This window comes from Pyxicephalus adspersus, chromosome 2, assembly GCF_032062135.1.
Source record: "Pyxicephalus adspersus chromosome 2, UCB_Pads_2.0, whole genome shotgun sequence".
NCBI classification, from domain to species: domain Eukaryota; kingdom Metazoa; phylum Chordata; class Amphibia; order Anura; family Pyxicephalidae; genus Pyxicephalus; species Pyxicephalus adspersus.
Window position 1 is genome coordinate 148,272,227 of NC_092859.1, and position 12,484 is coordinate 148,284,710.

Below are 12,484 nucleotides of genomic sequence, written 5' to 3' on the forward strand. Positions count from 1 at the left end.
GTGTCATTAATACAATCTAAGGTCAATTTTGGGGAGAAGCCAATTACCCTAATTGCATATTTTTGGAATGTGGGAGGAAACCAGATTACCCAGGGGAAACCCAAACATGAGGAGAACATGCAAACAGTGTCCAGGTTGAGATTCAAACCTGGAACATAACGCTGCAAAGGCCGGAGTGCTAACCACTGAGCCACTATGCTGCCATACTGTTAGTTCTTGAGCCAGAACTGAACAAAAACTGTGATCACAGAGTATTTTACTTTTTTGTGGGGAAAGATAAAACACAAAAAGTCATTTCATATATCCAGATTACTAAATTCATTTTGGAAATACTTATAAATGTTCTTGTTCTCAAACTTTGAAAAGGGTCATTAAGGGTTCTGTCACTTAAAATCTTGGTGATCATAGGCCTTCAAATGCCTAGATCACCTGCCCAAGTTCACCTGCATCGATGTGCTAGTCTAAGGGGGAAGCGGAATAACCCACCAGTATGTTTTTGTGATGTGGCATGAAACCAGGACACCCCAACAAAAACATAGGAATAAAATACAAGCAGATAGTGTCCTGGACAAAATCAAACCTGGGACCCTTGTGCTGCAAGGGAAAGTGCCAGCCACTAACCAAACCATTTGGTAAAATAGTATTAGAAATAACCTTCTCAAAATATATATTATACACTGACAATTGGGGATATACATAGGAATATGGTTTTGCTGTTATTGTTTTTAGATTTTTTTACATGCTTGTGCTCTTATGTCTTTTTCTTAAAAAACTTCCTTTTCCATGTACACACAGGATATAAAACCTGGCTCTCTATTAGTGACAGAACTTCACAAACAAAGCCTTGAGAAGGGGTGACTGATTTATTAAAGCTCTCCAAGACTGGAGAGGATAGGCTATCATGGGATAACCTGGGTGATCCAGGAAATATTTTCAATCCTGGATCAGATCCTTTCCAAGTTTGCTGGATCCATGACACTATCTAGATTTGCCAAGTTTTTCCCATGATAGTCTTCTCCATTGTTAGAGAGGTTTAATAAATCAGGCCCATAGTGATCACATAATTGGGAAGCTTCTTCACAGGCTGATTGCTAGTCTGCCCGGTCAGCTATAAGTGCAAAGTGTAAGGAACTTACCCGCCCTGCGAGCCTGCGGTGTCCCTGGGGTTCCCAGCCACAGTAGCAGGCAGCATGGCCGAGGCGGGATAGATAGATAGATAGATAGATAGATAGATAGATAGATAGATAGAAAGATATGTAGATATGGGGTAGATAGGTAGAGAAAGGATAGATAGAAAGATAGATAGATAGGTAGATATGAGATAGATAGATAGATAGATCATTTGTAACTGCCAAGAATAGAATAAAACACAATGGTCATCAACCACGCACCTGACTTTGGAAGAGGATAGGGAACCTTGTAATAAGTTTCAAAAAATTCCAGGATTGGCTTTGAAACATTAAGTGCATATTCTGCTTGCATCTGATCTTCTACGGCTTTTTTACGTCCCCAGATTTTAACCTACAAAATAATCCAAGATGTAACCATAATGTCAGGCTGTAAATGATGCTTACTGTTCCATATAATATAATTTATATAATATAATAATAAAAAAAAACAATATAACATAATTCCACAATCCTAGAATGCAAAATCATTACAAAAGTGTAATATGAGAGATTCCGGAGAGTTGCCAGCTGTCAATTCAATGATTCCAAATTGTTTATAGAAATATGACTGCTGCTTGTACATTTAAAATAATGTTAAAATAATGAATATTTTTACCTAAAATGTCGACATAAGATTGAATTAGTACTGCAAAGGATTTAGAATTTTCTATTTACTTGCCTTGAATTTGTGGTAATCTACACCAATGAAAACATGTACTTCAGATATATTTGAATATGTATGGCCATATTTTAAATAGTATACATTGTCTTGATGTTTTCCTGTAATGTAAATAATCTATTTATATCACTATTTATATCATTATACATTATATAGTTTTATTGTTCTTTTTAATGTATTTGGTATATTAAATACTCACAAATGACAATTATTTCCTTGCATTTTGGATACTTGGAAGTTTGTTAGTATGTAAAAATGATGCCCATATAACATAAGAAAACTGTATAATGTAACATGTATTATGTACATATAACATGTAAATGAAATGCAAATTCCTATTAATGGCAATTAAAACTCCTATTCCTGCTGGTAATATTATTTTTCTTTGTTATTTAAGTCAAGAACCAAGAATACTATGCAAAAGAATATTTTATATTTGCAACATGCAGGCAGCACTTCATAATAAGTAATTTTACTATTAACAGGATTTATATAGCACCAACATATTACGCAGCGCTGTACATTAAATAGGGGTTTCCAATGACAGACAGATACAGACAGTGACACAGGTATGATTTTATCATAACCTGGAATCTCTTGCTTTTAATCTTTATTCACATAGAGATGAATGAATAGGAAAAGGAACATATTCCTCCTCCCTCTGTAAACCTTTTAAAGTTAAGTTGTAAAATAAATATATTTACTTATGTATACAAAAGATCTCTTTATGGATGTCATTGTAGTTTCACTTTAAAAGATATTAGCATTAGGTTAATATGAAGGAAGCTTTTTCTAACCTCTTCTGTAACTGAATCCGCAAACCGTCTGCTGAATCAATAGATTTAGTATATTCTTAATGTTAATGATGCAGAACAAGTTGGCAGATCTGGAGTTCTTATCTCCTTGGCTTGGTGGATCTGTGTGCTCGGTCAGTGTCCAATGATAAAATTCCAAAACTTTTACATTAATAGTTTCTATGTAAGTGGATTCAGGTGAATGGAGGATGTAATAAGTTGTTGGGTGTCTGAATGGAACCCAAGTGGCAGAAATTAGGAGCTCTTACCCTGTCATCCCCAACTGATCTGAACTCTGAGACTATGAAGGCCACTAGGTAGGTGGACATCTTTGGCGTTTTATTGAATACTGTGACCTGCCATTGTTGACCATCCCATGTTTCAGTGGTAACACCTAGAAGAGAATAATATGATGAGAAAACAGGCAGCACTAATGCTAAAAAATTAGAAGGAATCCTCATAGGTTTCAGTAAATTAAAAAAAGCTTTAAATGGAATCATGGAAGAAATTGGGGGATCTAGCAAGCTTTTAATAATATTTGGCAAAATATTCATTCTAGATTTGCTGGATTCTAGAATTCTAGAATTCATTCTAGATTTGCTGGATCACCCAGGTTCATCCATGATAGTTTATATATTCCAGTCTAGGAGAATTTGATAAATCAGACTTGTTGCTTAGCATGCATTTGCTTAACACGATAATATACATCTGATGCAGCTGATGTCCATTTTAATATCGGTCTTATTTTGAGACTTACTGGCAGGATTCATATTGGAGAGTGCTACGTAGTTTGGCTTGTGTCTGAGAGTGATGCTGAAAGTTGCTTTCATTGCTGGCTCATCAAAGCACGGGAACGCTTTTCTTGCATCGTGTGCTTGCATTTGGGTGGTGGCTATAATTCTAGTAACAAAAAAAGACATAAATTGTAAAAGTATATACCGTACTGATAGTTCTCACATTCAAGTGTAAGTTTACAGTCTTATAGTACAGAGGTCGCCAAACTTTTGGACCTCACGGACCACTACATTTATAATTATAAATCCTGCAGACAATTATTAATAAAGATAAATCCATTTGTAAAATAATAACCTTTCTAATGGTGCCTGATGAGGACGGTTAAGTGAAGTATTACTATTGTTACTATTATCATTAGTTGCATTATCTTTGCTATTACTAAAGAAATGTAAAATGTTTGTTTGCTTTTTCTCACTCGTTATGGGTTTATTTCATTACAATCTAAGACCAAACAAGAAATGATAGTTATCAAAGTCAAACTATTTGATGCGATTAAATATAACGGATAAAGAAAATACACAGTAAGGTCAATCTTACCTAAAAGAGCATATAAGAAATAAACAAATACAATAAAACAAATTGGATGAGAATCGGTATTGGCGGAGCGAGGTGACTGTTGTAATGGTGGAAACAATAGGTACGGCTCGGCAAGCGTACAAGCGTACGGCTCGGCAATGGTTGCTTCATACAACTTAACACTACACTGACGTCACGCTGCGCATCCCTTGTTTTTCCGTCTTTAGTACAGTTCGTAAATTTAGTGCAATGTAAAGGTGAAAATTGTCATTCAGAATATAAGAATTTATTGGAAGATTATTTTTGTTTTAATAATAATAAAACATAAAAATTGCAAATAATGTTTAAATTTTTCTGTGGACCACCAACTTTTCTTGCAGACCACCAGTCCATGGACCACTGGTTGGTGACCACTGTTAAAGAAAAGGAGGAGTTCAGACCGGTGATTAGGTTGTGGTGCAGTTACCACTTCCCTGTGCCAGTGAACGCTTGCCTCAGGGGAAAAGCTACAGGTATCTTTTACCCACAGAGTGAATGGGGGTGGCAGAGAGCTATACAGTACCACTCACGGCATCCCACTGTCAAGTTTACGAATTCCAGTTCTTACGGAACCAGCGCTGCAGTGTGAGTAGTTTAGCAGCCAGCAAGGTGCCAGGTGATGGGATCCATGCAGGATCATTTCATCCCAAGGCAAGCTGAACCAGGTCCTATCTAGGTTAGCATTGCTCAGCCTATTTCCATGCTGGAAGCTTAAGTATCTCCGGGTCTCTGGGATCCAGTCGGACCAAGCCTTCCTTAGATTTCTAATCTATAATCTTCCTTAGATTACTTCTAATTCTAATCTTTATATTTCGGTTGGAACCACATTTTTAGTTCAAACATGCAGAGTCCATTCTAAATTGCAGGGTAAGTATAGCCAAAAGATATATTTGGATAAAGTAGGGAAGGGGTAACCCATTCACTTCTGCTAGGCACATCCACCAATTTTGCACTTTAAAACCAGTTTTTCTATTTTTGACAAACAACATTTTTGCATTTTTGGCCTATGCTACAGTTGACAAGAATGTAAATTGACAAGAACCCAAAATAAATAGTTTGGCTGGTGGTGAAGATTATGGTAATGGAAAGTAAAACATGCATTTTACAGGGCTATATTACGAGGCAAAAGTGTGAAAAGGACCTAAAAGGTATAGCAGTTTTTTATCTGGTAGGGGTCCAGGTCATCCTCTGATGAGACTATACAACAAATAAACAAGAGCTCCTTTTGAAGTGGGAAGTGTCTCCAACCTCTCTTGATGATTAGCGCTACATTGATCAGGAACCCAGAAGTATTAAGAACTACAAATACTTACGAGTACTTACAAATTAATTTACTAAAGTGTGAGGCATCATCTCTCGTCAGGACTACTGTAACATCGTCTTCTCTGGTGTTCCACCAACCCGACAATCTAATATGATTGCTGCAGCCAGACTCATCCATCCATCCCACCGCTCCTCTTCTGCTTCATCTCTTTGTAGTTCTCTTCATTGCCTTCCATTTCATCTTAGAATCAAATTCAAGCTCCTGTGCTTTGCCTTCAAATCCCTCCACAGTTATTGTCCCACTTACCTTTCTGACCTGATAGAAAAATACCCCCTAGCTGCTCTTTTCTCTCCTCCAATGACCAACTAATCACTTCCTCACTCATAACCTCATCACACGCACAGCTCCAAGGCTTTTCTAGAGCTGCCCCAACTCTCTAGAATAGTCTTCCTCGTCCTATTCACCTTGCTCCTACTTTCTGTTCATTTAAAAGAGCGCTCAAAACCAATCTTTTTAAACATGCTTACCTGTCTGTCCCTTAAACCTTCACTACTTACCCACCAAATCATATCTTCCCTCTTACTGTGTGATACTTTCATAACCTCCTAGATTGTAAGCTCTTTGGGGCAGGGTCCTCCCCTCCTCCTGTGTCACTGTCCAAATCTGTCTGTCATTTGCAATCTCTATTTAATGTACAGCGCTGCGTAATATGTTGGCACTATATAAATCCCGTTTGTTATTAATAATAATAATAATAATAATAATACTTACTTGGTTACACCATCTTCCACATATTCACTGCGGTAAAATCCTGCTAGATCATCTGCCAGTTCCCCAATAAATTCCGTGTGAAGTGTGTATGTTTTACCACTTTGCAAACTCTCAGCAAGATGCAGCACCAAGTAATTGGTCTTCTCTACTAGCTGTTCTTTATTAATGGTGATTTCTCTATTTGTATCATCCTTAAGTACAACATTCTTAGTATAATTCAGTTTTTTGCTGTGGATAATAACACGATTGGTTGGATTTACACAACTGAAGTGGGCAACACTTTTTCCATGAAAGACATAGAGTCCCTGAGCATTCTTCTCCAAGACTGGTCTGAGGTCAACATCATAGTGATTGGGTATCAAAGTCTTTGGCAGCCGGTACTTGTCCCAAGGTTCATCCGACGCAGGTGTAGTGGGTTTCAATGTGCTGGTGGTTTTGCTGGCGATGGTTGGAGTTGTAGATCCTCCATTATCTACTTTATTCTTTGCATTAGAATAGGCTACCGATAGTGCAATGATGGTAGCCACTGCAGCTATAGCAAAAAAGACGGCAACAAAGGCTACGAGCTTGCTAACATAGAATCCTTTCCCCATTATTTTGTGAAGAGATGACACAGGAACAGGGATTTGAGATGAATTCCTTTATAAACTCTCACAAGAGCTAAAAGTTTGTACTGTGGTACAGTTAATTAGTGAATTGTTAACTTGTTGAAGCAAAGGTTGCCACTGGATCATTATTAACGTTTTTCCAAATATTCAGCTTTGTGCTCTACACATTGATAGACTAGACTGTTAATATAAAGCTGATGTGAAAAGTACACCTAAAAAAGAAAAGAAAACAAGTTTACTCTTTATGTATTAAATAATATGCAATTTTTAACTTAATCAGTTTCCTCCCTCATCTTAGAGCAGCTTTTTGGCTTTTTTACATGGGAGAACCCTAAAATAATTCAAATCTTTAGGAAAGCATTGGGCAGCATTTCAGTCTTTGCAGCGCTAGATTCCAGGTTCCAATCTCAGCTAGGACGCTATCTGCATGGAGTTTGCAAGTTCTCCCTGTATTTGTGCGGGTTTCCTTCCACATTCTAAAAACATGCAGTTAGGTTAATTGGCTTCCCCCCAAAATTGCCCTTAGACTGTGGTAATGACATTTGACTATGGTAGGGATATTAGATTGTGAGCTCCTTTGAGGGACAGCTAGTTACATGACTATGGACTTTGTACAGTGCTGCATAATATGTTGGCGCTATATAAATACTGTAAAAATAATAGGGAACCCCTGCTATATTTACTTTATCCCACTGCTTAGATTGTAAGCTCATTTGGGAAGGGTCGTCTTCTCCTCCTCTTGTGTCTCTGTCATTTGCAACCCCTATTTAATGTTCAGAGCTGCGTAGTATGTTGTATAAACTATATAAATACAGTTTACAAATAACAATAATACTGTATAACATTCATATTATATAGCAAATATATATTTTTAGATATGTAGCAGGGGCCCACTAATATATCAATATATGACGGTAGGGGCCCATCGATTCAAAACTATCTGCCTTATTTTCAATGTTTTTATTGACTGTTTTATCACAATTATAGGGAATACAACAGGAGTGAAACATGAGTAACATTTATCAAAGCCACCTATATAAACATACCACAGGAATAAATAAATTCACATAGAATATATAAGGGTTCAGATAGAACAAGAATACTTGATAACATGTAATTGCAGTAAATGGGTTAAGATAAAAATAGGGCAACACATTACAAAGTAATGGGTGTCAAAATGGGTGGAGGAGAAATGCCATAGGAACAATGTTGGTGTCCAATGGTTTTAAGCTAGAGATAAGTAGGGCAAGCGTGGGCAAAGGAGTGACGAGCGGTGGTTTTATTGGAGGTTTTCTTCCAAGCAAACCTGAGGGCAGCCAAGTGGCAAATGACATTTAATATACTGTAGATAAATGTAAATACTGTCTAGGGGGAAAACACTTGGGGGAGGTAATACTGGAAAAAGATCTGGGTGTTCTGGTAGTTCATAGACTCAATAATAGCATGCAATGCCATGTGACATTGCAAAGTTTCTAAAGTCAGCAAAATACTTTCTTGTAATATTAGAAGTTATAGACTGCAGAGATGGAGACATATGACCTGATTTATTAAAGCTCTCCAAGACTGGAGAGAGTAAACTTTTATCAGAGAAGCTGGGTGATCTGGTCCAGGATTCAAAACATTTCCTAGCTAATAGCTAATGACTTTGAAGAAATCCATTCCAGATTTTCTGGATCACCAGCTTCACTGATGAAAGTGTATTCTCTCCAGCCTTGGAGAGCTTAATAAATCAGGCCCATAATCCGGCCCCTGTACAAAGCATTGGTCAGACCACATCTGGAATATGCAGTCCAGTTTTGGGCCCCAGTTCACAAAAAGGACATTGTGGAATTGGAGAGAGTGCAGAGAAGGGCAACTAAACTAATAAAAGGAATGGAGGAGCTCAGCTATGAGGAGAGATTAGCTGAACTGAATCTATTCTCCCTTGAGAAAAGACGTATAAGGGGGGATATGATCACCCTGTATAAATATATATAAACGGTACATATAGAGAACTCTCTTCTGTATATGTTCTCCCAATATTCACTTTCAGGTTATTGCAAAGCAGTCTTTGCATCTGGGGGAAACATGGTTTAATCTGCCAATATGGAAGAGATTCCTCACATTAAGGTCTGTGGAAATTTGGAAGAGACTTCCCTAGGAAATTGTTTTAGCAAGCTCAATGGATTGTTTTAGAAAAAAGCTGGATGCTTTTCTAGATGCACAAAATATAACTGGGTAGTAAAGGAATGACAACAAACCTTTCACATAGTAAATATAAAATTGCCTTGGGATTTAAGAAGAAATTTGTTGGAGCAAAATGAATCATGCTTTAAAAGTGCTGTTCCCCTTTTCTTTGCATCAAACAAATTATCATGTATTTATGTGTCCTTTTTAAACCTGACTATGTAACAATATAACTTTAGATCAGAGTCTGATCGAAATAGGGAGAAACACCATCAGGTAAGTTTTGAGTTATTATAGACAATAAAACTAGGTATTGGAGGAGCACTCGGAAACTTGGAAAATTGCTTTCAATCTAAAAACGTTAACCATCACAATTTGGAATGGCATTCCAAAATGGAAAAAATGGTCAGAGTCAGGGTGGTAGGAGAACAACTGGATTCATCAAGATATAAAGGTGATGGAAGAAAGGTATCAGGGCAGATGGGATCGAACTGAGTTTTTCAATGACTTCTTTGTGATTAGTTCTGTAAATATATTGAATATAGAATATATTGACATTAAGTATTTCAAAAATTTAATTTTGTATATAATTTTGCTTAATGCGTACCTAAATTTAAAATTTCCACTTTACATAAAAGGGTAGACAACCAATTTATGTACGGTAAAAATTCTGTTTATTTGTTTTTTTTTTTTTAAGTGCAACACCTGTTTAAAAAAATAAAAAAGGGTGCAGCACCGCCTCCTAATTCTCAATTGCCTAGGCGCATCCCGGGAGGCTCTTGGGTGCTCACGCATACGCAGTGAGATCAGCAAGTTTTTTTCCAACCTGCTTCACCTGATCTCACGCCTGGGTCGGGTGACGTAGGTACAAAAACCCAGAAGATGAGGAGAAGATGACGGCGCCCAGGGAGCCAACATGAAGACGGATGCCGGGATGACGCAGGACCCGATGGAAGAGACTTCTGGACCAATTGACAGCCCTGCGTGACTGAAGGTAAGTGGGTTTAGTTCCTCTTTAATTTTCATGTTTCATTAGTTTTATACAAGATTAATATTGAGGTCATTATTTCAAAAACTAGAGCCAATCTAGCAAAACCAATACTATATTTTGAATCTGTGCAACAAGCATAACCTAAAATGACTTTAATCTGTTTGGCAAGAAAATGTTTGTTGACCAGTGTAATATTATTATTAATAATGCATGCATGCAGGAGATCATGCAGCCCTGGAGGATACTGGGATACCTGGGATACACCTACATTGATCTGTGCATGCACATATTAGCGTGCTAGGTCAAGAAGCTTGTAAGCAAACATGTAGGTATGTTTTATTGCAAAAAGGACATCGCCTTCTACAGCAAAAATTCTGCCTGCTTGCAAATTTACAATTTCAGAAGTATAGTAATTGCAATAATATTTCTATAAAAAAATATTTATTGTACAGCTCTGTGTAATATGTTAAAGCTATATAAATATAGTAAATAATACTTTATGACAGTATAGTATTAGCAGCAGGGTGGCTCACTGTTTAGCACTCTGGCCTTTGCAGCGCTAGGTCCCAGGTTCGGGTCTTAGCCAGGACACTAGCCAAACGCAAACACACTATGGCCCTGATTTACTAAAGCTCTCGAAGGCTGGAGAGAATACACTTTGATCAGTAAAGCTGGGTGATCCAGAAAACCTGGAATGGATTCCTTAAAAATGTTTGCTAGCAAATGTTTTGAATCCTGGACCAGATCCAATCCAGTATTGCTGGATCACCCAGCTTCACTGATCAAAGTGTATTCTCTCCAGCCTTGGAGAGCATTAATAAATCAGGGCCTATGTTTGTTTACGTGGGTTTCCCCCCACATTCCAGAAAAACATACAGGTATTTTAATTGGCTTTCCCACAAAACTATCCTTGGACTGTATAAAAGGCATATGACTATGGTAGGGACTTTAGATTGTGAGCAGTTATTGACATGACTATGGACTTTTTACAGCACTGCGTAATATGTTTGCGCTTTGTAATAATAATACTAAAAAGAATGCAATGTAAAACCACTAGGAGGCACAGGTGTAGCTCTTACTTTTTTAAAGCAACATGTGGAATAAATTTTTTTTTTTTTTTATTGTGTCAACATATTTCATAGTGCTTTGCATTCATGTATTAGGAGTCTATACACCTTGTTACGTATTAAGCACAAATAAAAAAAAAAAAGTGATGGCCCTGTTCATTGGTGCTTACTATGTAAAAATGAACCTGGGGTTGGAAACAGCATTTACAAATATATCAGACATTTACATCAAGTCAGCATAAACCTGGGAAGCAGCAAGGACAAATCTGTGTAGTAGAGCTGCTTAGGGACGACTACCATATCATGTCCCGTCTGCAATAAAGGACCTGCTAGGTAGCAATTTTTTCATTTTTGGCTATAGGTCCGCTTTAAAGGTGAAATGATTGGTTGACTTTTACAACGTACTTTACTTTTTTGGTCTGTTATCTCCTTATTTTCTGTGCCAATCCAAAGTAGTATTATCAGTCCAGCCCAGTTTGCTTCCATAAGCTACAGAAAACTAAACCTATATAGGAAGATGAGAAGAAGGAGTTTTGCTTGATCCTATACAGACATTTATATCTTTTTCAGATACATAACAGCAAATTATCATTGTCACCCTGGCAGAGGAAGTATATTAATGGCAGGATCAGCATGTGAAATTAAAGAATAAAACACATCGCTCTTCTGCACTAAGGCAAAAAAACAAATAATGCAGCCATCACATATGACTGGTTAGCTGCAATATATTATTTCGTAAGTAAGATGCACCTTAATTGGAATATGCATTAAAGGTTAGGTTCTTAGGGAGCAGAGTGATTTCTGTGTATCCTCTTTGTTGCTTAGGTCAAAGGTCTTTTTAGTAATTGCTGAGCAGACAAGAATTGCAGACTGGACTCCTCTGAGAGCTGCACAGGACTGGGATTGGCTGCAGGTCCAGGGAGTATATCCGGCCCCCAAGGAGAGAGAAGAAGAGGATTCTTGGTGTAAGGAGAGGGGAGAAGGACTGGATTGTATGGCTGTGATTTCTGTGTGGCCGGAGTGGAAGTTCTGCTGCTGAGGACTCCCCATCTCCACAAGTGAGGACAGTGACAGGCAAAGTACAACCTTCACTCTTCGTATCAGAAAATCTGCAGTTTTCCTGCATCATCACTTCCCCAGCTAAAAGGGACAGAAGCTGCAACTAAAGTAAATAATCTTACAGAGTGGTGAGCAGCCTGTAGCCATTCAGAATAAAGGGTACTAAGGAAGTTTAGGAAAGAAGTGATCTCTCCACTGGTTGCTTAATTGGCCCCATGGAGCTGGAAGTGATCATTTCAGCAACAATACAGTGATACCTCAGCTAATGAGTGACCCTGCTAACAAATTTTTCAGCTAACAAAGTTTTTTTCGCTGTTTTTCAGACTCAGCTAACGAAAATGGACTTGACTAACGAATGTGTTAGTGGATGCGAGCGCTAATACCACAGCAGGGTTGAGCTGACTTTTTGCACCAATCATCTTCAGAATCATTGTCATTTATGTCTGCCTTAGAATCATTACCCTATACACGAATACGCTAAGGGAAAATGCAAATATTTTTTAAAAAAGCCCAGACTGTCCGGAAGTGTTCTCAGTGCACACAGTAAGACTCCTAACATCAAACTG

At 37.7% G+C, this 12,484-nt stretch overlaps 1 protein-coding gene across 1 annotated transcript in view; it reads right to left on the reverse strand.

Annotated features, from left to right (window-relative positions):
- Window positions 1-12,484, reverse strand: part of ANPEP (alanyl aminopeptidase, membrane) — a 54,132-nt gene that overhangs the window by 26,461 nt on the left and 15,187 nt on the right. Inside the window, exons 2-5 of the mRNA XM_072399136.1 lie at window positions 6,028-6,847; window positions 3,400-3,542; window positions 2,912-3,036; window positions 1,392-1,521 (exon numbers count right to left, since the gene is read on the reverse strand). Of these exons, the coding sequence (XP_072255237.1) occupies window positions 1,392-1,521; window positions 2,912-3,036; window positions 3,400-3,542; window positions 6,028-6,620 (991 nt within the window). The 5' untranslated portion in view covers window positions 6,621-6,847. The remainder of the gene's footprint in view (window positions 1-1,391; window positions 1,522-2,911; window positions 3,037-3,399; window positions 3,543-6,027; window positions 6,848-12,484) is intronic.